The sequence below is a fragment of the Lepisosteus platostomus genome, chromosome 16 (genome assembly GCF_059453375.1).
Source record: "Lepisosteus platostomus isolate fLepPlt1 chromosome 16, fLepPlt1.hap1, whole genome shotgun sequence".
NCBI lineage: Eukaryota > Metazoa > Chordata > Actinopteri > Semionotiformes > Lepisosteidae > Lepisosteus > Lepisosteus platostomus.
In genome coordinates, this window is record NC_142626.1 from 2,067,786 (window position 1) to 2,095,771 (window position 27,986).

The following is a 27,986-nucleotide window of genomic DNA, read 5'->3' on the forward strand; positions in this document are numbered from 1 at the left end:
GCGCGTCAACAGACGGAACGGGCGGGCGCGCGCTGCCGCAGCCCCATTGTTCTCCTCCGCCGCTGCGCCGCGCGCGCCGGGTCCGGGTGCTGATGTAGGAACCGGTGTGACGTCATGCCGAGCGAGCGGGCAAGTGTCGCGCACTGACTCTCTCTCTCTCTCTCTCTCTCTCTCTCTCTCTCTCTCTCTTCTCCTCCTCCCTCTCTCTCTCTCCCTCTCTCTCTCTCTCTCCTCCCCGGCACACACGAGGAGCGCGCAGGACTTCTCGTCCCGCTCTGTTCCCGAAGGATTCCACTGGGAGATAATCACCCAGAGACCTGAACCACTGGACCAGCTGTCCTCCTGGTGTGACAGGACCGGACCTGAACCACCGGACCAGCTGTCCTCCTGGTGTGACAGGACCGGACCTGAACCACCGGACCAGCTGTCCTCCTGGTCTGACAAGACTGGACCTGAACCACTGGACCAGCTGTCCTCCTGGTGTGACAGGACTGGACCTGAACCACTGGACCAGCTGTCCTACTGGTGTGACAGGACTGGACCTGAACCACTGGACCAGCTGTCCTCCTGGTGTGACAGGACTGGACCTGAACCACTGGACCAGCTGTCCTACTGGTGTGACAGGACTGGACCTGAACCACTGGACCAGCTGTCCTCCTGGTCTCACAGGACTGGACCTGAACCACTGGACCAGCTGTCCTCCTGGTCTGACAGGACCGGACCTGAACCACCGGACCAGCTGTCCCCCTGGTCTAACAAGACTGGACCTGAACCACCGGACCAGCTGTCCTCCTGGTCTCACAGGACTGGACCTGAACCACCGGACCAGCTGTCCTCCTGGTCTCACAGGACTGGACCTGAACCACCGGACCAGCTGTCCTCACTGTGTGAGTGACACAGGCAGACCTGGCTGCCCAGAGAGGACAGGCTCAGTGACCACAGCCTGGACAGACAGACTGGACACAGGCAGACCTGGCTGTCCAGAGAGGACAGGCTCAGTGACCACAGCCTGGACACACAGACTGGACACAGGCAGACCTGGCTGTCCAGAGAGGACAGGCTGTGCTCCCACTGCCAGCAGGGTGAAATAGAGACAGAGGTGCACTTCCTACTGTACTGTGACAGATACTCTGGGATCAGACATTCTTCCCTAAAAGAATAAGTCTAATCCCAGCATCCCCACACCTGCCAGCTTCCAGTCCTATGGATGAGGTGCTGTCTGTGTGGAGTTTGCATGTTCTCCTCAGGTTTGCATGGGCTTCCTCCCCCAGTGCAAGGACAGTTTGGTGGGTTAACTGGCCTGTGTGAAAACTGGCCCTGGTGCGAGTGTGTGTGTGTGTGTGCCCTGTGAAGGACTGGTGTCCTCTCCAGGGTGTACCCTGCCTGGTGCCCAGTGCTTGCTGGGATAGGCTCGGCTCCCCCGCGGCCCTGGGGTGGAAGAGCTGGTGAGATGATGGAGGGGTGGGTGACAACAGCACAGGTGCTGCAGCAGTTACTGCTGGGATTCCTCAGGCATGCAGACAAAGGCCTTCGAGGGCGAGAGAGGAGAGAGAGAGGAGAGAGGAGAGAGGAGGGCAGGAGGGCAGGAGTTTCAGCACTGAGCTGAGGAAATGAAAGGAGAGGAGAGAGGAGAGAGGCAGTGAAGGAGAGAGGAGAGAGGAGAAAGGAGGGCAGGAGTTTCAGCACTGAGCTGAGGAAATGAAAGGAGAGGAGAGAGGAGAGAGGCAGTGAAGGAGAGAGGAGAGGAGAGAGGAGAAAGGAGGGCAGGAGTTTCAGCACTGAGCTGAGGAAATGAAAGGAGAGGAGAAAGGAGAGAGGCAGTGAAGGAGGGAGAGGAGAGGAGAGAGGCAGCAAAGGAGGGAGGAGAGGAGAGAGGCAGCGAAGGAGGGAGAGGAGAGAGGCAGCGAAGGACAGAGGAGAGGAGAGAGGCAGCGAAGGACAGAGGAGAGGAGAGAGGCAGCGAAGGAGAGGAGAGGAGAGAGGCAGCGAAGGAGAGGAGAGGAGAGGAGAGAGGCAGTGAAGGAGGGAGGAGAGGAGAGGAGAGGCAGTGAAGGAGGGAGGAGAGGAGAGAGGCAGTGAAGGAGGGAGGAGAGGGGAGAGGCAGTGAAGGAGAGAGGAGAGAGGCAGCGAAGGAGAGAGGAGAGGAGAGGAGAGAGGCAGCGAAGGAGGGAGGAGAGGAGAGGAGAGAGGCAGCGAAGGAGGGAGAGGAGAGGCAGCGAAGGAGAGAGGAGAGGAGAGAGGCAGCGAAGGAGGGAGGAGAGGAGAGAGGCAGCGAAGGAGGGAGGAGAGAGGCAGCGAAGGAGAGAGGAGAGGAGAGAGGCAGCGAAGGAGGGAGGACAGGAGAGAGGAGAGAGGCAGTGAAGGAGAGAGGAGAGAGGCAGCGAAGGAGAGAGGAGAGGAGAGAGGCAGCGAAGGAGGGAGGAGAGAGGCAGCGAAGGAGAGAGGAGAGGAGAGAGGCAGCGAAGGAGGGAGGACAGGAGAGAGGAGAGAGGCAGTGAAGGAGAGAGGAGAGGAGAGAGGCAGCGAAGGACAGAGGAGAGGAGAGAGGCAGCGAAGGAGGGAGGAGAGGAGAGAGGCAGCGAGGGAGGAGAGGAGAGGAGAGAGGCAGCGAAGGAGGGAGAGGAGAGGGGAGAGGCAGTGAAGGAGAGAGGAGAGGAGAGGGGAGAGGCAGCGAAGGAGGGAGGAGAGGAGAGAGGCAGTGAAGGAGAGAGGAGAGAGGCAGTGACAGTCAGAGAGCGGGAGGGGGACTGTGGGAGATAAACAGCTCCCCCACGTCTGCGCCGCACCACGAGGAGACACTCCCCTCAGCCGCTGGGGACAAGAACCAGGCCTCCCTCCTCTCCCCCAGGAGGGATCGCCACGGCGACCGCGCGGCTTGACGTGGGAGGGAGCCGTCAGGCCCTGCAGCCCTCGGCGCCCCCTGGTGGACTCCCGAGGGCTTGCAGGCAGGCGGCGCTGTCCTGCCAGCGAGTGCTGAACCTCTGGGTCTGGGGGGTCACCACCCCCAGACAGGACCCTGACAGCGCGCGGTCCAGACCAGCTGCAACTGTGGCCGATTCTCAATTGCCCACCCCCACCCCCACACAACGACGCCAAGCAAAGAGCACACCGCACACTCCCGTCTCTGTGCAGAATATATTAGATGATTTTAGAAAAATATACTCGTACATGTGTGTGTATCTGTATTTACAGTTTAGTGTGTTAAAGAGCTGAAGGGAGACGTCTGAACGATGCCCTTTGCCTCTTCGCCCATACGGCTCTCAGCCCGGCCCACTGCTGCACGTCTGCAGAACCGGACCGGTACCACCGGGGTACTGCAAGCTGGAACAAAAGAATCAGCCCCATTTTCATCCCTGCCGGCATCCGGGCCGAAGCTCACCCAGCGCAACCTAAGGACAGGAAGTGGCCCAGGGGAGGGGGGAGGCATTTGAGCGTTACACCGCCGCGCAACGGCTCGCTGGCCGGAGCCAGACCAACCCCCGGCCGTCGTGCCGTCGGGTTCGAGTGCACGTTCATTCCCCAGTCGAGACCCAGGCTGGGCCAGCTGTGGACGAGCAGGGCTCGGGTGTTCCTCCGCGCCGATACCGCCACTGTCCACCAGAGGGCGCCCTTAGCACCTCGCCGGCCCATGGCCACGAAGGGGCGACCCTCCAGCGGTGCCACACTCAATCCCTTCCCCCCACCCCCCTCCAGCACCCAGTCTCAACAAGTCCACAGGCTCCTCGCCTCTGCTAGTTCCCTGGATAGTCCGGACATCTCCGTGTCCGATAACAACAGTAAACAAAGTGTGAATCTTCCCCGTAGCAGCATCGCAAGACAGAAAAACGTTTATGACAGGATGGGCTGGACCGGGAGACGCCCCTCTCTCTTGTCCCTGTCCCAGTCCCTGGTAGCGTACTGGTCTTCGGGGCCTCTGGTGCCGGGAAAGCCCTGGTCTCCAGATCCAGAGGGAGGAGAACCCCCGAGGTCCCGGATATTCCCTGTGCCGGGGGTTGTGGGGTCAAGCGGTATCCGGGGTGTAAAGAGTCAGGAGGAATTCCTGCCACTCGGAGTCCAGGAGCTCGCCGGCGGGCTGGCCGGCGCCGGGGGGCCCCAGGAGGAGGTCGAGGTCTGGGTCCGGGGGGGGCGCGGAGGGGCCGGGGCCCGGCGGGGGGGCGGCGGCGGGGGCGGGGGGCACCCGCAGGGCGCAGAGCGGCTCGTGGGCGCGCAGGGCGGCGGCGTAGTGCTGCAGCTCGCGGCGCAGCCCGGCGATCTCCTTGGCGAAGGCGGCGTTCGCCCTCTCCAGCAGCTCCAGCTCCTGCAGGGGGGGGGGGGGAAGAGGAGGAGGAGGAGGAGAAGGTCACCGCCACAGCCGCCGCTGCCGCCGCCCGGGACACATCACCCGGCACGGAGCGGAGGGGTCCCAAACACCTCAGGGCCTGGCCAGGGCTACAGACACGTAGGCGCAGCGAGAAGAGGCTTTCGAAAGGCGCTACGCGAAATAAACCATGAATCATAAACTTCAGAAACTTCATTCTATAGTGCGCCTTCAAAGGGGGCTTCCCAAAGCGCTTTCCAGAACGACAACGACGACAACAACGACGATAAAAAATACACAAGATCTGCCCGGTGAGAACACACAGTGAGAGCAGATGGTGGTGCCAAGTCTAGCAGGAGCAGAGGGGTGCAGCACAGAACCGGGTCAGCACAGGCTCCTCTAAAGACGAAGGTGTAGAGTCGGGATCTGAAGGAGTTCGGAGAAGGCGACTCTCGGATATCCTGGGGGGGAGAGTTCCAGAGCTCGGGGGCGCAGCAGGAGAAGACCCTGTCACCCCCAGAGTGGAGACGAGACCGGAATTCGAAGAGCGAAGGCTGAGGGCTGGGGTGTAGGGCAGTGGCAGCTCAGACAGGAGTCATGTGACACCTTGCACTGGAGCTGGTCAGGATCCTGGCTGCCGATGAACACATGAACTATGATTGTCACCCTGCCGGGGGCGCAGCAGAGGATGGAAGGCTCACCCTAAGGGCAGCACCGCGGCGCCGTGGGTGAGCGTCGCCGCGGTCTGTGTGGAGTCCGCATGTTCTCCCCCCGGGAGGTTCACTTCCGGCAGTCCACTTGCCTCGCGGAAGGGCCGGTTTCTCACAGAACCCACCCAGCCAGCGGGTGTGTGTGTGTGTGTGTGTCCTGTGATGGACTGGCGTCCCGCCTTGTGCCCAGTGCATGCTGGGATAGGCTCCGCCCCCCCCCCCCACCCGCGACCCCGGGCTGGATGAACTGGGTGGAATGGCTGGTGGCTGGATGACTGCTTGACCTGCTCCAGCGCCTCACACCTGCGCAGGTGTCGCAGGCGGTCCCTCTGCTGCATCGGCCTGCAGGAGGGGACTCCTGACCCCCCCCGACCCCTGACCCCTGACCCCTGACCCCGGCCCCTAGCGCCACGCCTCCACTCAGGGGTCAGCGTGGCTCGTCTGCCTCCACAGAAACACGCCCCCCCCCCCCCCGCCGCCGATACAGAGGAGCACAAAGGCATGGACTTCCAGATGCAGAGACGGTCTCTGCCCACATGCGCTCAGACTCCCGATCTCCACCCCGACCACTGGCTCTCAACCGGCCGCCCGTGACTGAAGTCGTTTTCATATTAATAAAAAGCCCCGGGTGTTCCTTCGCCTTGAATTCTTGACCGACAAGAAGGCGACGACGGAGCCTCGGACAGGACGCGGGTGGCCCGGCGTGTCTTTCCTAATCTCCGGGATCAGGGGGGAGGGAGGGTGCTGGCCCGCTTCCTGCTGGGAATCTCCCTCGCCGGGGAGGCAAGCGCGCGACGCCGGTGGCTCTCGACAGGAGAGGAGCAGGAGGAGGAGGAGGAGGAGAGGGAGAGAGGAAGGGGGGGATTGCGGAGGAGTAGCGCGACCTGATGTCAGCCGGCGCCTCGGTTGCTCAACCGGAGCCCCCGCGCCTGTTGCGCAACCCCCGCCCCCCGCCAGAAATGTCAGCGTGCGGCCGCAGAGGGAGGAGAGGAGAGATGATGATGATGATGATGATGATGAAGAAGATGACGATGATAAGAGAACAACTTTGCCTTTCCCGAGCGCCCGTAAAAGTAACTTCTCAGGAAGGAGAAAGGAAAAGACGAGGTCACAGCCGAATGACAGAGTCCAGGAAAAGTCTCTCTCGGATCTGCGTCTCAGGCCACCCCCCCCCGATAACCCACCTAGACCTATCGATTAGTCGAACAGGGCGGCTGTCCGTTACCTTGTGCAGAGTGTCGGCTCTCTCCGTCTGCTTTTTGCGACTCTTCTGAGCCGCTTCCCGGTTCTTCTCTCGCCTCCTCGTTCTCCGGTCCGGCTGGTTGCAGCTCTGTGGACAGAAACACACCACGCGTGAGGAGAGAGCCAGGGAGAGTGGGGGGAACAAACCCACCCAACACAGGCAAAGCCGACTCTCGGCTCCTGCCCCGGAGCCGGTTTTTAACCACCCCGCGCCGGGTGGTTTGGTCAGTCAGTTGCACAAACCTTGTGTTCAGGGGAAATAAAAACAAACTCCATGGATTTTTGGAAAAACGCCTTGAACGAAACATCACACAGAACAACCGCTGGATCATCCACGATCTGCAGCTTGCTTCGGAAAGATGGGTGTTTTAAAATATATATATATAATAAAACGTTAAAGACTTAGCAACGGGGTCGCGAGAAGTTGCCGGGGTCGATGCACGAGCGACGCTTTAGTTTTCTTTAAAACAACAAAAACAAAACAAAAAAAGATGCACGCCTATTAGTTCACCACCACCAAGTCAGCCCCTTCATTACCGAGTCCGACGTCCCTGGGGAGCTGTCTTCGCCCGACAGGAGCAGCGAGCTCTCCGCAGCCGGCGAGCCGAGTCTGAGCAGCAGCATATCGTGGGGCAGGGGTGTGGGGGGGCGAGATGGCTCTCAGTCCACTCCGAGTGCCAGCTCTGGGCTGGTCTCACGCAGCGCGGACCCCCCCCCTGCGCCTGTCTCTCTTTCCCCTCTCACCCGGACACGCACCTCCGCGGCGGGGACGCCAACGAGCCCCGCTCGCAGCCCGTGTTTTGGAGCAGCTCCGCGGCCGGGCGAGACTGCAGCAGCGCACACACATATACACACACACACACCCGCTCCCTGTCTCCCAGTCTGTGCGCTGGCAGCCGCAGAGCGACTCCTCTTATACGGGCCCACCCCCGACCTCCCTGCGACTCCGCTGCTGTTGTTGTTTTTTTTTTCAGTTTCGCTTTATTCGAAACGGCTCCTCTGCGGGGAAGGCCGGGCGAGAGGAAGGGCCCTTCTTGTCGATCACATGCTGGGGAAATTCGCCGGGGCCCCGGAGGGAGGCGGCGCATTGCACAGCGCTGTTGCAACCTCGCTCGCTAACTTCATGAAAAGACCCCCCCCGCCGCCGGCCACCTCCTGCTTTCCAGGATGGAAAACGCTCATTCCTGGATCATCGCCGCCCCCAACACCTTTTCCCCATACCCCAAGATTGGATTGGTCAGTTCAAGACCGACCCCCGAAATTGAAGTCCATCGCTCTTCGGCTTCAGTGTAGCCGCGCCGCCCTCGATCAGTCATCGTTTGTACACAGCGCTCCGTGTGTAGGTTCTGTTGTTTTAAGGTATCCTCTGTTAACTTAATTAGGGTACATGGGCAAGGTGTATTTTAGGAAGCTTTTACTCTGTGCTTTTACCCTGATCTCACTGGCCTTTACTGCCCTGGACTGTGCTTTTACCCTGATCTCACTGGGCTTTACTGTGCTGGACTGTGCTTTTACCCTGATCTCACTGGGCTTTACTGCACTGGACTGTGCTGCCTGATCTCACTGGGATTTGCTGCACTGGACTGTGCTTTTACCATGATCTCACTGAACTTTACTGCACTGGACTGTGCTTTTACCCTGCTCTCACTGGGCTTTTCTGCACTGGACTGTGCTTTTACCCTGCTCTCACTGGGCTTTACTGCACTGTACCGTGCTGCCTGATCTCACTGGGCTTCACTGCACTGTGCTTTTACCCTGATCTCACTGGGCTTTATTGGGCTGTACTGTGCCTTTACCCTGCTCTCACTGGGCTTTTCTGCACTGGAATGTGCTTTTACCCTGATCTCACTGGGCTTTACTGCTTTATTGCATGGCTGTGTTTTTACCCTGCTCTCACTGGGCTTTACCGCGCTGGGCGGTTCTTTTACAGTGCTCTCACCCTGCTCTGCCCGGACTTCAGAGACGAGGAGACGGGAAGAGAGGGAGGGAGGGACGCCGGGGGGGCGAGTGTTTCGAGGAATGCCACCTCTCCTCAGCTGAGCTGAAGCCAGTCTTCTGCGCCTCTGTGCTCGTATCAGCACGCCCATCGCCCTCCACCACGCCTGTCGGCTCTACATGTGGCCTTGACTCCCAGGTTAATGAAGGTTACGGAGGCAACAACAGTCACGGTTTCTGAGAGGCCCATCCCTCTTCTGCCTACACAGCACAGTCAAAGTGCGGCCCCCCTCCCTCCCCCATAAAACGCGTCCCGATTCCCAGGTAATGAAAACCGGAATTCCTGGATCGGAGCACTCTACAAATGGAACACATCTCTTTGTCAGAAACCAGCTCCCCCTCTCTGTAGCACAGAGAGAAAGGACAGACTGCTCTCCCCTGCCTTCCCTTAATCCAAAACCACTGGGTCACGGAGGAACTCGAGTGTTTTAAACCGGGGCGAACACAAACTCGTTCTATATTTTAACAGTTTTATAAAGGAGGCATGTTGCACCAGGCGCAGAAGACTGCTTACTGCCCAAGACACTCGGGAACGAGCACGCTGCGCAGAGCTGGGGTTCTCCTGCTGGTACGGTGAAGCTGTACCCCAAGACACTCGGGAACGAGCACGCTGCGCAGAGCTGGGGTTCTCCTGCTGGTACGGTGAAGCTGTACCCCAAGACACTCAGGAATGAGCACGCTGCGCAGAGCTGGGGTTCTCCTGCTGGTACGGTGAAGCTGTACCCCAAGACACTCAGGAACGAGCACGCTGCGCAGAGCTGGGGTTCTCCTGCTGGTACGGTGAAGCTGTACCCCAAGACACTCGGGAACGAGCACGCTGCGCAGAGCTGGGGTTCTGCTGCTGGTAAGGTGAAGCTGTACCCCAAGACACTCAGAAACGAGCACGCTGCGCAGAGCTGGGGTTCTCCTGCTGGTACGGTGAAGCTGTACCTCAAAACACTCAGGAACGAGCACGCTGCGCAGAGCTGGGGTTCTCCTGCTGGTACGGTGAAGCTGTACCTCAAAACACTCAGGAACGAGCACGCTGCGCAGAGCTGGGGTTCTGCTGCTGGTAAGGTGAAGCTGTACCTCAAAACACTCAGAAACGAGCACGCTGCGCAGAGCTGGGGTTCAACTGCCGGTCACACTTCGCTGCACCTCTTAAAACTCTCGGGAATGAGTACGCTGAACAATGTTGGGGTTCGCTTGCAGGTCAAGTGTCGCTGTACCTCAAAGCAGACAGGTCTGGACATGTTGAGCTGTGCTGGGGTTCACCTGCGGTTCAAGCATACTCGTACCTCAAAACACTAAGGAATGAGCACACCGGGCAATGTGGGGGTACACCTGCGGGTCAAGTTCACCTGTACCTCAAAACACTCAAGACAGGTACAAGCACACTGCACAGTGTTGGGGTTCACCCGCAATTCAAGCATAGCTGTACCTCAAAACAGTCAAGACAGCAATGAGCACACTGCACAGTGTTGGGGTTCACCCACAATTCAAGCGTAGCTGTACCTCAAAACACTCGGACAGGAACGAGCACACTGCACAGTGTTGGGGTTCACCCACAATTCAAGCGTAGCTGTACCTCAAAACACTCGGACAGGAACGAGCACACTGCAGTGTTGGGGTTCACCTGTACCTGTTTCCAACAATCACTGCTGCATGAGCAGGTTAGCAGGTCAGGGAATACCGATGTTCCAGGAAGCACCGAAGGCGGAAATCCGTCTCCCGTGATCCGGCGAGGCGACTCACCCCCGGCGGCTATTACGGATACCGGGGACCCCCCCTTCCTCAAGGACGTCGGGCATCAGATCGATCGCGGCTCCAGCCGACCCTCCACAGCCTCCAGACACCCCGGTCTGAAAGAAGAGGCCTAGACCAAGAGGTGGGGGGAACTACATTCTCATCAGCCCTCGAGCGGAGTGGACCACGAGGGGACCCCCCGTTCGGGACATCAGGTTGAACAATTTAAACGCAAACCAGGGGGGGAGGGGGGGGGCAAGTGGGGAAACCACACGGCAGCCCTCATTCAAATCTGGGCACAGGAGGCAGCTTCTCCACACAACGAGCTGTGGGGGACCGGAGCAGGCCTCAGGACGCAGCTGGAAGCCAGCGCAGGAGGCACCACTTTACGCGAAGGGCGGCGGGGGCGTGGGACGAGACGACCAGCCATGAGGTTGAAGCTGTTTTTTTTTTTTTTTTTTGACATAGCTCAAAACGAGACCAGATCCTGGGATCAATTCGCGACTAACTACCAAACAGGCCAGACAGGCTGCACACACTCCTCTGGTTCGTAACCCGGGTTCTTACATTCAGGGAATAACTTCCCTATCCACACCGAGCTTCCTTGAACACAAGCGTGCTCTTGAGACCTCGTCGGCCTGCCCCTGAGGCAGACTAGCGTCACAGGGACTATTATATCCGGCCGAAGGGATATTTCTTCCCGTCTTAGCAGAGGCGCCATGTGTGAGCACCAGAGTTGGCACACTCCTGGGTGCCTGCTACCGGCACGTTTGGGGTGTCAGGTGCACCCAGCCTGTGGGGTGACCCTATCGTGCCCATTAGACAGCAGGGTGAGCAGATTTGGGGGCTGACTGGATTCTCCCAGTGTCAGTCTGGGACGAGATTCCCTAACCCCAAAAAAACAAAACAGCAGCTGCCTTCCCACCTGTGGACAAGGCAGGAACAAAGAGCCGTTTTTGTTGTTGTTGTTGTCGACATCTCTGCCGGAATCCACTTACCTTCAGCAGCCCAGCGGCTTGGATTACATGGCCATCCCGAACGACAGAGAGGAGGGAGTAGGAGAGGAGGGGAGAGGCAGAAAGTCAGGAAAACCGTCAGGCGACGAGTCCAAGTAAGAGATCAAGAGGCGGGAAGGGTAGGGATGGAGAGAGAGGGAGAGATGAAGAGAGAGGGAGAGACAGAGGGGACAGGAAGGGGAGCAAGACACAGAATTCTCTTCCCAAAATTCTGGCAAGAGGTGGTCGGGACTGGGGCGTGACCTACGATGAGCCCCAGAACGGAAGCTGTGACCCCTCTTACAGGCCAGCCCGCGATCGGGTCCCCCCCCGCCAAGCAGAGTCCGGGCGGATCCGGTCTCGAAGGGGGAGAGGGGAGGGGTGTGGCCCCTACGTCGGCTTGTGCCCCTCCCACGTCACCCCGAAACCAGCAGGAGCAGGGCAAGGCGTTGTGATCAAGCCAGAAGCCCCGAGCCCCCAAGCTGAATGTGTGTGTGTGTGGTGAGAGAGGTGAAATACCCACTTTACCCCTGTCCAGGACAACATGAAAGGTCTTAGCCTGGGCAAAGGAAAGCTGAAATCATGCCCCCCCCCAGCGTGTTCTAGTCTGCTCTCTCCTGAGAGCAGCCTACCCCCGGCTCCCTGCTCCCTGCTCCCCCCTGTGCCTGAGGCAGTGTACCCCCAGACAGCAGCCACATGGGGACGGAGCACCCCGAGCACCTGGCTCATCCCTGCCGCCCCTGAGCGAAGGACGACGCTGCTGCTGCTGCTGCTGCTGCTGCTTGATTCTGGCCCTCCCCTCGGCAGGGAGCCCTCCCACACCGAAGGGCAGGGCGGGGCGGGAGAGGGATTGAAAGTGAAACGGGAAGACAGGGAACGGAGCCAAGCTCCCTGCCTCCTCTCCTTGACCCTTTCACCTCCGCAGTGCCCTCCCTCCCTCCCCAACGCCCATCCTCCCACACTCCCTCCCTCCCTCCCTCTTCCCCTTCTTCCTGGGAACGGCCGGCCCTGCAGACACACCTGGCGTGTCTCTTCCTGGAACGGGCTGCCTTCGGAGAAACGGAGCGGCGCGGGGGAAACCTGGAGAAACTGGAATGCACACCCCCCCCCCCGGCGCGACGCTGGGCTCCACGCTTCAGCGCTGATCAACGCGTGGTGGGGGTGGGGGGGTAGATCTCAATCACGCAGTAGAAAGTGGAATGGCCCCCTGCATTTGCAGAAGAGAAGCTGGGGCGCGCGGCGTGAACTGTACCCCACGAGACGAGACCACCCCACCCCCCGGCAAACCGTTCCAGCTTTTGGATCAGACCTGATCGGCCCGGCAGTGCGGATAGTTGGTACCAGCCCTGGGGGAGGTGGGGGGGATTTAAAACGAGTTTCAGGATCGAGACTCTGCCCGAGATCTGCTCATCGCCATTCGTCAAGCCACACAACAAAAAAAACACCCACCCATCATCCCCTGTCGAACCACTTCTTCCAGTACAGGGTCACAAGGGAGCCCGATTTCAGCCCAGCACACAACACACTGGCGCAGGGCAGGCTACACCCTGGACCGGACACCAGTCCATCCCAGGGCAGAGATATGCACGCCCACACGTGCTCCCAGGAGCCAGTTCAATAAGAAAATAAATAGCACTAAAATAAATGCTTTTTTCCTCTCCACTTTGTCCATTTTTAAACCTCCCCCCCACAGGACATTTCAATAAAAACAGTCTTCCAGTTTATGTTAAGTAGCTGTTAAGACGTAATCATAACAATGAAGTTAAATATCTTTGAGAATTAAGCAAAATGATGAAGATTCCAGTTCTGACAAAGCTAGGCGATTGCTGCTAGTCTGAGGGGGGGGGGAACCTAAGGAGAACATGCAAACTCCACACGGATACTCCCAGGAACGGAACCTGGGGACCCTTCGCTTTAAGGCAGCAGTCCTGACCAGTGGCCGCGCCCTCGTGACGCCACCCCACTTACAACCACGGGTTTTCTTGTGAATCAGTTTTTGGAAAGACACCCGCCAACGGTCAGCTGTGATCTTCCAAGCTTGGACTGGGGCTTATATAATTAATAATTAGGATACCACAACCTGCCCCCCCCAAAACAAAGACAGAAAAATAAAGCGTCGTCTAGGCACAGGGGATATAAACTAGGTGACGGAACAGCTTTATAATCCGATTTATTCAACTGAACTACACGGGTCTGGGACTGCTAGAGAACTCGATGGCTGGTCTTATTTTTTGTCGAGAGAAGAGGGGGGAGCCCCAAACTCACAGCTCCTGGCCCACCGAGGACAGAGGCTTTTCCCCCAACGGGAAGATGAAGAGACGCGCGCGGGCCCTTTACACGCAGAGCCGCGGGTGCATGGAACAACCTCGGGGAAAAAAAGGCCACAGCTTTCGGAGCAGCTGGGGCGGGGGGTCCCCAGGGGTTCGGCCAGTCCGGGCGCCCGCCACCGGGCGCAGGCTGACCCCTGCGACCCCGGTGCTGGACATGAGGTCCTCCGGGCTGGGCCGGGCCGGACAGTCAGCCACCTCAACTTGCCCCGAGCTGAAAACGGGTCTCGCCCGCCGCGCTCCTAGAGACGGGGACTTGGCAACGCTAGAGAAGGAAAGAGGCTTCACCACCGCCGTTTCTCCAGACACTCTGCCTCCCCTCCCTCAGCCAACACCACTGCAGGGCCGGCCCCCGGACCCCTCCTTCAGAGACGACTGCGCCCCCTCTTCCGGCTGGCTCCCTGCGCCCCCCTCTCCGCCCTCCAGGTGTGGGAAGGAATCCCGTAGGAATCCCCAGATCGGCCTGCCTGTCTTGGTCAGAGTGGGGACGGACACCGCTCATCGCTCACCTCCGGTGCCAACGGGGTCTAAATCCCTGCAGGGTGTTTGCATCATTCCTCTGATCTCTGCACTGCGCCCGTTCCGAGTCCTGCGTCACCCTGTCCGTGCCTGCGACTGTGCCTCCACCAACGTGAAACGCAATGCTGTTTTCAAGAGGCCCTGGACCCAGAGCCGTTTTATTCATTTTTAAATGCGTGAAAACGTTTGAAACCATCGCCGTCGTCTCTCGCCTGCCGCCAGAGATCACAAACGCGTTCTCACCCTGGTGCCGCCCAAGACGAAACGGAAAGATCACACCCAAACAAAGTCAGAATAATATTAATAATAATAATTGCTTACACTTATATAGCGCTTTTCTGGACACTCCACTCAAAGCGCTTTACAGGTTTTGGGGATCCCCTCCGCCCCCAGCAGTGTGTCCCCCCACCTGGGTGAGGCGCCAGTCCGCTCCCCACACCCCAGCTCTCAGTGGGGAGGAGAGCAGAGTGATGGAGCCAGTTCAGAGAGGGGGGTTATTAGGAGGCCATGATGGGTAAGGGCCAGGGGGGAATTTGGCCAGGACGCCGTGGTTACACCCCTACTCTTTTCCAATGCCCTTCCCTGTAAAGGAGCGACTTCCGAGCAGGGGGGCAAGAGGGGGCCACAGCCGTCAGGCACAGCAGGAGAGGGATCGGTCAAGCGCAAGGCGACAGCCCCATCCCGAAGCCTGCCCCACACCCGCCAGGACGCCGGTGCAAGCTCGCGGAGCGGGGCTCGGAGCCAGCTCATAAGCCGCCGAGCTTCTGATCGGGCGAATGTTCCGAGCGCGTCGTCCGCCAGAAGAGACGCCGAGAAAAATCCGCGCGCAGGTCCGAACCCAGACCACGATGAGGCGAACTGTTTTAACTGATGGCCGGGGGTGGGACCACAACCAGAAGACACCGGGCCCTAGGCTTCTCGGAGAGCTTCGCCGCGCAGAAGCACCGCAGTCACCCAGCCGGAGAGAGCATCACAGCTGGAGACAGAGGCCCGCACCCAGGGCGGTTTCATTCCTTCATACATGAGTGAAAACGTTTTCGGCTATCCCTACGCATTCTACCCGACTCCTTATATACGTTATCTGTGCAAATGTGGCGATTTTGCACAGATAAAAGAGATCCCCCGACTGCCAGATAATAGTTAAGCACAGGACAGGGCTGGGGCTGGGGAGATATCTTCCAAGTTGGCAGCGAACAGGGCAGAGAGGTGACAGACAGCAGGGAACAGGCCGCGTCCGTCTTTTCACGGTAGTGCACCGCTCCCGGAGGCGCTGCAGGACCGGGCCGGTGCCCGGAGAGGACGGAGCAAGCTCCTGATCCAGCTCCCCGTTCTCAAAATCCGTTTCAATCGGATATTAAACTGGTAGGAACAGCAGGGAACAGACAGGGTCTCTGTGCGTAGGAAGGTCCTAGGAGAAGGGGGTGGGGTGTGGGGGGGGGGGCATAGGGACTTCCCGATTCCTCCCACTCCCACTCGGGCTGCTGAAAACAACAAGGGGAAAGAAAGGTGAAAATCTGTCGCCCACCAAACCGAATCCGAAGAAAATACGGGTTCGGGCTCGTCGGCCGGAGACCAGTTTCTGCCACTGCCGAAGAATAATACCAGAACCGCGCAGGACAGCAGCCCTGGCAGAAGGCCAGTATACCGTGGTATTTTGTGGGATACCATAACCTCTCGTAATGCTTTAACCTTATCAAACGGGGTTTTTTTTTTTTAAAAGTACTGATCCAGTGCCGTTTTATTCTGAAAGGAATTCACTCATGCTTATCTCTCCCCCCCACCCACCATAAAAGTTCTGCATCACTATGCTAAGAGACCCAGAACCACACAGTGGCTTGTAACCCCGGTGCAGCACAATCTCCTAACCTCTTAGTAGAAAAGGGATGTTTTTAGGGTCTTCCCACGCGGCTCAAACAGGAAAGGGGCTCCCTCCCCCCCCCCGCCCCCAGAGATCAGAGGGCGCTCACGATCGAAGACGGCCTAGGCCCGAGCCCGGGTCACGCCGCGCGCCGGTGACGACCGGGATTCCCTGAATCGTGATCGGCCCGTCGCTGAACTGCCGGCGTGAGGCCCTGCGAGGGCGGAGGTCAAGGGTGGTCTCTCGTGACCCGGCGCCGACAACCGTGGGAGTGGGAGTTGCCTGACCCAGGTTGTGCCCACCAGGAGCTGTCGGCGTCTCTAGAGAAGGGCTGCTCCCTTTCGGAGGGCTGGGGCGCGTGCGGCCTTTCCTTCCGACTCGTTCGCTCTCGACGAACGAAACCAGCGGGCTCCTGGGTTAACAGGACGAACTTAACAGCCGCACTCGTGTGTCGACGTTTTCAAAAACATGTTAAAAAACCTGCAGACGCCAGCACCCTCTCCAGGAGCAGGACTGGACACCCCAGCTAAGACACTCTGACCCTCCAGGACTGGGCTGCCCTGCTATAAAGACACTGACCCCCCCAGGACCAGGACTGGACACCCCAGCTAAGACACTCTGACCCTCCAGGACTGGGCTGCCCTGCTATAAAGACACTGACCCCCCCAGGACCAGGACTGGACACCCCAGCTACAGACACTCTGACCCTCCAGGACTGGGCTGCCCTGCTATAAAGACACTGACCCCCCCAGGACCAGGACTGGACACCCCAGCTACAGACACTCTGACCCTCCAGGACTGGGCTGCCCTGCTATAAAGACACTGACCCCCCCAGGACCAGGAGCAGGACTGGACACCCCAGCTAGGACACTCTGACCCTCCAGGACTGACCCCCCCAGGACCAGGACTGGACACTCCAGCTAAGACACTCTGACCCTCCAGGACTGGGCTGCCCTGCTATAAAGACACTGACCCCCCCAGGAGCACGACTGGACACCCCAGCTAAGACACTCTGACCCTCCAGGACTGGGCTGCCCTGCTATAAAGACACTGACCCCCCCAGGACCAGGACTGGACACCCCAACTACAGACACTCTGACCCTCCAGGACTGGGCTGCCTTCCTATAAAGACACTGACCCCCCCAGGACCAGGACTGGACACCCCAGCTAAGACACTCTGACCCTCCAGGACTGGGCTGCCCTGCTATAAAGACACTGACCCCCCCAGGAGCAGGACTGGACACCCCAGCTAAGACACTCTGACCCTCCAGGACTGGGCTGCCCTGCTATAAAGACACTGACCCCCCCAGGACCAGGACTGGACACCCCAACTACAGACACTCTGACCCTCCAGGACTGGGCTGCCTTCCTATAAAGACACTGACCCCCCCAGGAGCAGGACTGGACACCCCAGCTACAGACACTCTGACCCTCCAGGACTGGGCTGCCCTGCTATAAAGACACTGACCCCCCCAGGACCAGGAGCAGGACTGGACACCCCAGCTAGGACACTCTGACCCTCCAGGACTGACCCCCCCAGGACCAGGACTGGACACTCCAGCTAAGACACTCTGACCCTCCAGGACTGGGCTGCCCTGCTATAAAGACACTGACCCCCCCAGGAGCAGGACTGGACACCCCAGCTAAGACACTCTGACCCTCCAGGACTGGGCTGCCCTGCTATAAAGACACTGACCCCCCCAGGACCAGGACTGGACACCCCAACTACAGACACTCTGACCCTCCAGGACTGGGCTGCCTTCCTATAAAGACACTGACCCCCCCAGGACCAGGACTGGACACCCCAGCTAAGACACTCTGACCCTCCAGGACTGGGCTGCCCTGCTATAAAGACACTGACCCCCCCAGGAGCAGGACTGGACACCCCAGCTAAGACACTCTGACCCTCCAGGACTGGGCTGCCCTGCTATAAAGACACTGACCCCCCCAGGACCAGGACTGGACACCCCAACTACAGACACTCTGACCCTCCAGGACTGGGCTGCCTTCCTATAAAGACACTGACCCCCCCAGGAGCAGGACTGGACACCCCAGCTAAGACACTCTGACCCTCCAGGACTGAGGCCCCCCCAGGAGCAGGACTGGACACCCCAGCTAAGACACTCTGACCCTCCAGGACTGAGGCCCCCCCAGGAGCAGGACTGGACACCCCAGCTAAGACACTCTGACCCTCCAGGACTGGGCTGCCCTGCTATAAAGACACTGACCCCCCCAGGACCAGGACTGGACACCCCAACTACAGACACTCTGACCCTCCAGGACTGAGGCCCCCCCAGGAGCAGGACTGGACACCCCAACTACAGACACTCTGACCCTCCAGGACTGAGGCCCCCCCAGGAGCAGGACTGGACACCCCTGCTTTAGAGAACTGCTAAATCGCAACACTGGCGTTAACAGCAGGAAAGACAGACAGGATAGAAGACAACTGATGCGGGAGACTGACTGGGATTCTGGATGGTTCATGTCCCAGTCCAGTAAATCTTACAGGTCACCCTAAAGTTCTCGTTTTCAAACACTATAAACACTTAATCCACACTTTCGGGAGTAGAGGATTTCAAGATTCATGTGCTAGATTAGGGGTGAGTTAGGAGTGTTACCCCGGTCTCTTAATAACCCCCCCTCTCTGAACTGGCTCCATCACTGTGAGCTGGGGTGCGGGGAGCGGACTGGCGCATCCCCCAGCTTGGGGGTGGAGGGGATCCCCATAACCTGTGAAGTGCTACGCAAGTGTAAGGAACTATGTCCTGAACGACCTCTCAATGACTCATTTTAACAAACCCCTCTCTTAACATTAAAACATGGCAGACTGGGGCGCTCGAAAACCGAGTTCTGGGGACCGCTGACCTGTACAAATCACAGTGATTTGCAGTGATTTACTTCCGTCTAGAAAGTGGGAACTCCCAGTCCGTGAGCCATTAATTTCATTATTTCATTTTTCATTCCCCCCCCTGCCTGACCCTGAACGAGAGTATTTCGGGACACGGGCGGTGTTTACTCACTGGGCTGGCTCTCGCGCTCCAGTGTCATTTCAGTCCCATGTCGGACCGGACTTCCCCGCAGGACTGAGCGCGCACGGGCTGGAGCGAGTGGTCTCGGGCAGCGAGCAGACCCCCCTCCCCTGGGGAGCGCCGGCTTTTTGAGCAAACCCCCCCCGGGGGGTGGGTACAGGAAGCCCGTGCGAAGTCCGAGGTGGGGAAGGTGACTTACCTCCTGTCTCTCTCTGGGTCACTCACCGTCCTGTTCCTACACACCTCTCTCTACGCCATGTCGTCGCCCTCGGTTTCTCTCCCTCTCATCTAGTGGGGGGGGGTCCATCCTCACCGTTCCTCCTCCTGCCCCACCGAGCAGGGCTGACGGTGGTGGCGGCGGTGGTGGTGGTGTGGGGAGGGGGTGGGGGGCAGGACAAGGGGACAGGACGTGGGAGTGGGGGGTAGGGGAAAGGGGGGGGCAGCCGAGGGGTATTTTGTCCAAATGCAGCAGGCGGAAAAGACCTAATTTGTCCCCCTTTTATCCCTCCCTCCTCCAACCCAACCCAAACAAACCCCCCCCCCCACCCCAACCACCTCCCTCCCAGAAACACCCACGACATGACCTCACCCAACCGGTCTAACTCGGAATGACAACGAGAGAGAGAGAGAGAGAGGGAGGAAGGCTCTACTTTTTATTAAAACAGGTCGAACACTTCACCCAGCGTGAGGAGGGAGGCCGACGAGGTCGCACGCACAAGCACACAAGAGACAGAGCGCCCCCTGCTGCCTACGGGCGGCGGCGGCGGCGGACGTGCGGCTCCGCCAAGGAAAACGCGGGCGAGCCAAGACGCCCAGGTAAAGGAAAAAAAGAAGGAAATTAAAAAGAAATCGGTTTTATTTAAGCCGGGAAAAGGGAGAACAACGGCTGGGTGGCACAAGATTTTTTTTATTTGTTTTTTTTTTTAAAAAGGGTGGGGGAGAAAGAGCGATAAAAAAAACCGAAGCGACTGATCGACCCCCCCCCAACAGGGGCCGCCGCCGCGAAGAGGAGGAGGAGACAAAATGACACTTTAAGATGGAAAAAAAAACGGTCCGTTCAGACAAGACACTACTGCAGGTTTTTTTTTGTTGTTGTTTTTTTTTTTAAGCGGCGGCGGCACGGGGGAGGGAGGTTAAAAAAAATCAACTTATATTAAAAGGTAAAAAAAAAAAAGAGAATAAAACTGAACAGCAACAGCAGTCAGACAGTCGACACAGGCGGCGCAGAAGCTGCCAGGAACAGGAGGTTACAGAGCAACGCGTGGGAGAGGTCGAGGAAAACTACCCCCCCCCCGAGACAGAACACAGACCCCTCCCGGACCAACAGGGACTCGAAGGAAAACCTTCGCCGGGGGCCGCAGCCGTCTAAAACGTCCGGACCGGCGTGCTCCGGGACGAGACGAGACGAGACGGGACGGGACGGGACGGGACGGGACGGACGGACCAGCCCACGCAGGCCGCTGGGGTCGAAGAGTTCGTTTCGTTTGCGGGGGTGGGGGGGCGGGGGTTCGGCGTGGTCGTTTGCCATCGTCGTCCTACGTTATCGTCCCCCTCTGTAACCGTTCGTTCGTTCGTGCGTTCGTTCGTTCGTGTCGGGTCGTTTTGGTCCGGTCCGGAGAAGCGCCGTATCCGAAAATCTGCCGGGTGGAGTGGGCTTTGTAGGGCGGGGCGACGGATTTCGTTTGTTGTTTTCTCGGGGTGTTTCGTTAAAGAATGCGTTTACTGGAAACCCCCCACCACCACCACCACCACCCCGGTTCCCACAAGCCCCCCTCTCCCCCTGGCGGGGCGGTCTCTCGGCTCGGCCGGGACGTCTCCTCCGGGGTTTCGGCGGCGGCGGCGGGAACAGGGAAGAGAGAGAGGGAGAGGGAGGAGAGGAGAGGAGAGGAGAGGAGAGGGGGGGGGCATCAGCCGCATCCGGGAGCGTTCCGGCCTCCCCCCCCCCCCCCCGGACTGGCCCAGACGAGCGAGAGGCTATTAAAAAGGGGGAGCTGGCCGGGGCGGCGGGTTCGAGCGGGACCCAGCGGGAGCGCCGATCGCCCCCCCCCCCCCCGTTCCGCCCGCGGCGCGGGCTCCCAGCATGCACCGCTCCCCCCCCCACCCCGCCGAGCGGGCACACAAGAAACGAGAGGGGGGGTGGGGGGGGGACCGGGGCCGCGGCGGAGGGGAGGGCCTGCGCCGTGGGACTGTGGGCTCCCCTCCCGCGTCTCCTCAACACCGGTCCGAGCCGATCAGCCGCCCCGCCGGTCCCGGCCCTTCCAGCGCGATCCCACCCCCCCCCCCGCCACAGCCTAACCCCCATTCCCCCCCCCGCCGCCGCCGCCCTGCTCTTTAATAGCCTCTGCCGAAGCCGTTGCTGTACTTGTCGAAGTAGTCGTCCTTGTCGAACCCGGAGCCCAGGGAGTAGCGCGAGGGCGCGGCGCCGGGGCCCCCGAACTCGCGGCTGCGCCCGTAGCTCCGGCCGTAGGCGCCGGGGGAGGGCGGGGGCGGGGGGGGCGGCAGGAGGGCGCGCCGGCTGCCCAGGGGGCTGCGGTCGCGGTAGTAGGTGAGGGGGGGCGAGGGGGGCCGGGGGGGCGGCGGGGGCAGGCGGCGGTCGTAGGCGTCCCGGGCGTAGTAGCGGGAGGCGTAGGGGTCGTAGCGGGCGGCCCCCCGCTCGTACAGCTCGCGCTCGTAGTAGGCCCGGGGCGGGGGCAGCGGGGGGGGCGGGGGCGGGGGCAGGCGCCTCCAGTCCCCCGGGGGGGGCGGCGGGGGCAGGTAGTGGGGGTGGTGCGGCGGGGGGTGGTGGGGGTGGGGGTAGGGGGGGTGCGGGGGAGGGGGGGGGAACTCCTCGCGCCCGTTCTTGACCGGGTTGCTGCGGGAGAGGGAGACGAAGATCTTCTGGCCCTCCAGCTTGGAGTGGTTGAGCTCGGCGATGGCCACCAGCGCCTCCTTCTCGCGCTGCATGTGCACGAAGGCGTAGTTCTTCACGATGTCGCACTCCGCCACCTTGCCGTAGCGCTTGAAGAGCTCCTTGATCTTGGCCGCCGTCACGCCCTCGGGCACGTTGCCCACGTAGATCTTGGTGGCCTTGTGCATCTTGGTGGTGGCGTACTCCACGGTGACGCAGGAGCCGCCCAGCTCGCGCTTGTGCAGGGCGGCGATGGCCCGCTGGGCCGCCTCCTCCTGCTCCATGTGCACGAAGCCGTAGTTCTTGAGGATGTCGCAGTCCGTCACCTCGCCGTGCTCCTCGAACAGCGCCCGCAGCTCCTCCTCCGTCGTGGTGGAGCTCAGGTTGCCCACGAAGATCTTCACCATCCTGGCGGTCGGTGGGGGGGGAGGCGGGGGGGGGGAGCAGGTGTGGGGGAGGGAGGACGGCTGGGAGTCCGGGGGCTCAGGCAGGTGTGACGACACCCCCCCCTCCGATTCCCTTCTCTCGGTTTCTCTCTCTCTCTCCGGCGCGCGGAGGGGGAGCTCGTGCCTCCTGAAAAAGAAAATGAGAGTGAGGAAACTTGTCCCCCCCTCTGCTTGGCCAGCGATAACAGTGACGCCGCAGGTGCACAGCGACGCCGCAGGAGCGCACCAGCGAGACACCAGTGTGACACCAGCGCACAGCGACGCCGCAGGAGCGCACCAGCGAGACACCAGCGCACAGCGACGCCCACAGGAGCGCACCAGCGAGACACCAGTGCACAGCGACGCCCACAGGAGCGCACCAGCGAGACACCAGTGCACAGCGACGCCCACAGGAGCGCACCAGCGAGACACCAGCGCACAGCGACGCCGCAGGAGCGCACCAGCGAGACACCAGCGCACAGCGACGCCGCAGGAGCGCACCAGCGAGACACCAGTGCACAGCGACGCCGCAGGAGCGCACCAGCGAGACACCAGCGCACAGCCACGCCGCAGGAGCGCACCAGTGTGACACCAGTGTGACACCAGTGTGACACCAGTGTGACACCAGTGTGACACCAGTGCACAGCGACGCCGCAGGAGCGCACCAGCGAGACACCAGTGTGACACCAGTGACGCCGCAGGAGCGCACCAGCGAGACACCAGCGCACAGCGACGCCGCAGGAGCGCACCAGTGTGACAACAGCGACGCCGCAGGAGCGCACCAGCGAGACACCAGTGTGACACCAGCGACGCCGCAGGAGCGCACCAGCGAGACACCAGTGTGACACCAGCGACGCCGCAGGAGCGCACCAGCGTAACACCAGTGTGACACCAGCGACGCCGCAGGAGCGCAGGAGCGCACCAGCGTGACACCAGTGCACACCCAGGTCAGCGGCGACTTCCACAAACGCAAAGGAGAGAGGGGATCCCCATGCCGGTCCTGGGGGGGTGGGGTGGGGTGAGGGCGCGCTCTCTCACTCGCCTGCCAATTTTTACACCAGCTGAGCTCAGTCACATAAACGGGCCCCCTTTCATTGACCCAATAACGAGACTGGTTTGACTGGAACTACAACCGTGGTCCATTTTCTAGGTGGAAACGCCTGGCTCTTCATCTCAAAGCAAAGGTTCCAATCACGCAAAGTGTCTCATCAATTAAAGGCACGATGAAAAACACAGTTAGCCCAGAAAAAAAACAAAACAGGTTTTGGCAACCCCTGACAGACAATAATAATCCTTACACTTACTAAACAGTAAGTGTAAGAAATACTGACAACGCCACAGACCTAGTTGAACTCAGCGGGGTCGCCATTTTCTGCATTTTCCAGCTAAACTGCATGCATGGCTCGATTGCAATTATTTATACAAGCAGCAGAGCTTAGCTTACGACAGATAAGAGATTTCAGGGCCTGGAGAAACGATTTTGACTTGTAAAATGCACAAAGGTCTTGAAACGCGCAGAGCACAGTCCAAGTCACCACCAAACCAATCAGCTGCTGCGCTCCGCAGAGTACTGAAGCTGGTGCCCATCCCCAGCGGAGAACAACTGAAATTTCTGATTTTTGCCACATCATGAGAACTGAAAAAAAAATTACCAGACTGCAAAAATAAAAAAAATATTCAATTCAGGCGGTGGTGCAGTGGTCAGCTTTGTCTGGTTCAGTTCCTCCTGCTGTCCAACTCAGTTCTTAAAAGACCTGGATTATTCGTTACCAGGGTGTTTGGAACAATTTAACAGCTTATCCCAGTTCTTCAGGTGGGGCTGTTTTATAGAACAGCTGGACCTGGAAAACATACAGAGACAGCGCCCCCTCCTGGACCAGGATTGGACAGCCCTGCTCTAGACATTGACCCAACAGGGCAAGACAGCCCGGTTCCAGACACACTGACCCTCCAGAACCGGGACTGGACAGCCCAGTTCCAGACACACTGACCCTCCAGGACAGGGACTGGACAGCCCAGTTCTAGACACACTGACCCTCCAGGACCAGCACTGGACAGCTCTGCTCTAGACACACTGACCCTCCAGGACAGGGACTGGACAGCCCTGTTCCAGACACACTGACCCTCCAGAACCGGAAATGGACAGTCCTATTCCAGACACACTGACCCTACAGAACCGGAACTGGACAGCCCTGTTCTAAACACACTAACCCTCCAGGACTGGGACCGGACAGCCCTGTTCCAGACACACTGACCCTCCAGAACCAGAACTGGACAGTCCTATTCCAGACACACTGACCCTCCAGGACCGGGACTGGACAGCCCTGCTCTAGACACACTGACTCTCCAGGACTGGACAGCCCTGCTCTAGACACACTAACCCTCCAGGACAGGGACTGGACAGCCCTGCTCTAGACACGCTGACCCTCCAGGACAGGGACTGGACAGCCCTGCTCTAGACACGCTGACCCTCCAGGACAGGGACTGGACAGCCCTGCTCTAGACACGCTGACCCTCCAGGACTGGGACCGGACAGCCCTGTCCAACAGATCCCATGTGAACAGTTGGGGTCTCCTGCAAACTAAGCCTTCACTTGTAACAGGGCGACATCTTCACCTCGCAAGCTGAACCATTGCAGTCTTTGGAAACATACAGATTTAACTCTCTTTGGCAAACACATGACTTAAAACCACCAACAACATCCCATTAACAAATAAATCTCTCACAGGTCCCGTTCCACCAGCAGTGAGAAAATCGACTGAACAACCTCAGACAGACACACATACTGGCGCAAAAGCTAAGGAAGAGAACAGAGCACACACAATTCAGACTCCTGGTGCGCCACAGTCCAACTGAACTGATTGAAGCAAACAAACCTTTTATTGCCACAAGGGAAGCACATTACGAGCTTGTAAAGATGTCACATACGCAACGGTGACACAAAACAGCCACCTGACAGTACCACGATACAAAACAATCTTCATCAAACGCACTTAATCAGAACTCTTACAGTGCCAAAAGGTTTTAAAAAAAAAACAACAGAAAATTAGCTTGTGAGGAGTCTTATGACAACAACAAGATTATTATTAACGACCCGCAAACAGGTTTTTCATTGTTCAGCTACTGACTGCTCCTGGGTCTGAAGGAAGCAGAGGCTCTCTGAGTCTTGACACAGGGGCTCCCAGAGGGCAGGAGACTGTACCCTAAAAAGAGGGGATGAGAGGGCTCATCTAAGAGGGAATGTGCCAGGCGGGTAAGATGTCGCTCTGGTGGACGTCTGGCTCAGTCCAAGCTTGGGCCAGCGATCTCGCCAGCGACCGGTCCTGATCGCTTCCTTCAGCTCGTTTCTGTTCTGCAAGGACAGGGCACCCCCACCTCCCCAGCTCCGAGTACCCACCTTCAGAGTGCCCCGAACAGAACTCTTAGGAAGAGAGTTGTGCTTTCCACATCGATACTCCTTGAGAAACACAACTTCTGTTGTGCTTTCAGATGCACTGTTTGCATGCGGGCGGCTCAAATCTTCTCTCAGTTGATAACCATGCCAGGTACCTGCATTCCTTTACCGTTTCAATATCAGTTCCTTTAACGCTTACAAGGATCACAGGGGGGAAAAAAGAACATTTCTTGCTAAAATCAACTGCGATTTCCTTGCTTCTGTTTGTGTTTAAGTACCTGACACGACCTCTGACCCCTGAAGATCGGTCTGACCCACTTGCAGGATGGCCAGTGTTTACCAGCTGCAGGTTCAGGGCTGCTAAACATCAGGGGTCCCCCGCCGACCCCTGTTCCTGGGGAGCCCCAACCCAGCAGACCGTAGGGGTCACCAATAAATTCTCCGACGTCCAGGGTCCAGGTGACACACCGCCCAGCGAGACAACACTTGGGGACGAGGACAAGCGAAGGTTGAGGCCTGATCGAGCGATCGATCCACGACTAACTGGGCGTCCCCCCTTCACCACCACCGATCTTCGGGGCTGGTGACCCCCTTGTCTGCCGGACAAACTACACAACCGAAGCCGCCACTACAGATCCGCCTGCCTCCCCCCTCCGCACGCCCGGGTGCCGTCTCTCCCTGCACCGCGCCGGGACTGGAAAGACCGTCCTGCTTGCTGCTCCACCCCCGGCGTGAAGCGACCCGTCGGGATAAATTCTTGGGCTGCGGGCCGAACCGAACCGAACTGAGACCCCGCCCGCCCACCCCGGAATCTCACTCACACGGCGCCCAGCAGTCGGCAAAATATCACAACGGCCTATTAAATACCGCCTCCATTTTACCGTCGCGGCTCGGGAGAGGGAGGGTGGGCGGGCAAGAGCAGAAACGGCCCCATTTCTCCCACACGAACCCGGACCCGAGTTCCGGAGCTACCGAGCGCGAAGGAGTGCGACGTAAGACTCACTTGGGGGGGGCGGGGGGGGAGAGGAGGGGAGCCGGCTTTCGGTGTCGAGGAGGAGAAGAAGAAGAAGAAGGAGGCGGAGGAGGTCTGTTTTATTCTCTCTCTCTCCCTTTTTTGTGTTCTGACGGAGAGACTCGCAGTAATGGCGCCCCCCGCTCCTCTCTGGGCTGCGCGACGGCAAGATGGCGGCCGGCTCGTGCCCTTTGTCCCTCGCGCGGGGGGGGGCGCCGGGCTCGCACGAGGAGCGCCGCCCGCGGGCAGGAGGACCGCCGTCGCGCGCGCGCCCCCACCCCCCCACCACACGCACACACAAACACAAACACGAACACACACACACACAAGTAAAGGTTTATTCCAGGCTGACATGAGAGGATAGGAAACACAGTGTTTCCGCTGTGGAGCCTTCTTCGCCTGGAATAAACCTTTACTTGTTCCTATACACACATATACACATGTCCTTCGGATGAGACGTCAAACCGAGGTGCTGACTCTCTGTGGTCATTAAAAACCCCAGGGTGTTTCTCGAGAAGAGTAGGGGTGTTACCCCAGTGTCCTGGCCAAATTCCCCCCTGGCCTTCACCCATCATGGCCTCCTAATAACCCCCCTCTCTAAACTGGCTCCATCACTCTGCTCTCCTCCCCACTGAGAGCTGGGGTGTGGGGAGCGTTCTGGCGCACTATGGCTGCCGTTGCCTCATCCAGGTGGGGCTGCACACTGGTGGGGGTGGAGGGGAGTCCCCATGACCTGTAAAGCGCTTTGAGTGGAGTGTCCAGAAAAGCGCTATATAAGTGTAAGCAATTATTATTATTATTATTATTATTATTATTGATGGGGAAAAAAGAAACGCAACATGTCCTGGAATGAGAGTACTATGCTTACAGCTGACGGACTTTCACAGAAAGTTGTTCATCCGTGTTCGGCCCCCTGACCAGCCATGCAGCTCGTGAGGCGCGCTTTTACCCAACGAGGTAAAAGACATCGGCCGCAACACGTCAGACATCGGTCCGTCTGAGAGGTGGTTTCAGATCCGCCACCCGCACCGCTGAGTGACAGGCCACTGGCCGGGGCCAGACAGGGGCGGCGATGGACGCGTCAGCAGTGGCATCGGGTCACTCCTCAGCCTGTCCCACGCAGACGGGAGGGCCAGAGTGTGGAGGAGGAGGAGGTGGTGCGTTTCTTTTTCCCCATCAGTATATTTGGACTACAAATACAGAGAACATACTGTATATTGGACTGCCCTCTCCGTGGTGGCAGTCCGTTCTCTCTGTGGCTCAGGATCTGCACCTGTGGCTGGGAGGTTGCCGGTTCAAATCCCGTGGCCGGCAGAGGAATCCTACTCCGTTGGGCCCCTGAGCGAGGCCCCTTCACCCCAGCTGCTCCAGGGGGCCGTGTAAATGGCCGACCCTGTGCTCTGACCCCCAGCTTCTCTCTCCCTGTCTGTGTGACTCACGGAGAGCAAGCTGGGGTCTGCGAAAAGACAAATTCCTCATGCAAGAAATCGTATAGGGCCGATACAGTGATCTTCTCTTATCTTTCTCGCACCTGAAGAAGGCTCCGCGGCCGAAACGTTGTGTTTTCCTTC

At 59.2% G+C, this 27,986-nt stretch overlaps 2 protein-coding genes and 1 pseudogene across 3 annotated transcripts; all 3 read right to left on the bottom strand.

The window, feature by feature from the left end:
* Positions 1–3,121: 3,121 nt before the first annotated feature.
* On the bottom strand, positions 3,122–7,381 carry batf2 (basic leucine zipper ATF-like transcription factor 2). Its single transcript, XM_088609206.1, has 3 exons — positions 6,787–7,381; positions 6,233–6,337; positions 3,122–4,297 (listed from the first exon to the last, which is right to left on the bottom strand). Exons 1-3 carry the CDS (start codon positions 6,871–6,873, stop codon positions 4,001–4,003), a joined length of 489 nt encoding a protein of 162 aa, XP_088465332.1. The 5' UTR covers positions 6,874–7,381; the 3' UTR covers positions 3,122–4,000.
* A 7,674-nt stretch (positions 7,382–15,055) lies between these two features.
* On the bottom strand, positions 15,056–15,189 carry LOC148646673 (U2 spliceosomal RNA; annotated as a pseudogene).
* A 4,140-nt stretch (positions 15,190–19,329) lies between these two features.
* LOC148646674 (uncharacterized) lies at positions 19,330–26,614 on the bottom strand. 2 transcript variants are annotated; one of them, XM_088609204.1, is made up of 2 exons: positions 26,407–26,614; positions 19,330–22,157 (listed from the first exon to the last, which is right to left on the bottom strand). In XM_088609204.1, exon 2 carries the CDS (start codon positions 21,989–21,991, stop codon positions 21,029–21,031), a length of 963 nt encoding a protein of 320 aa, XP_088465330.1. In that variant the 5' UTR covers positions 21,992–22,157; positions 26,407–26,614; the 3' UTR covers positions 19,330–21,028. The 2 variants fall into 2 exon arrangements, with proteins under 2 accessions (XP_088465330.1, XP_088465331.1); XM_088609205.1 differs by lacking the exon at positions 26,407–26,614 and adding an exon at positions 25,407–26,367.
* Positions 26,615–27,986: the final 1,372 nt, after the last annotated feature.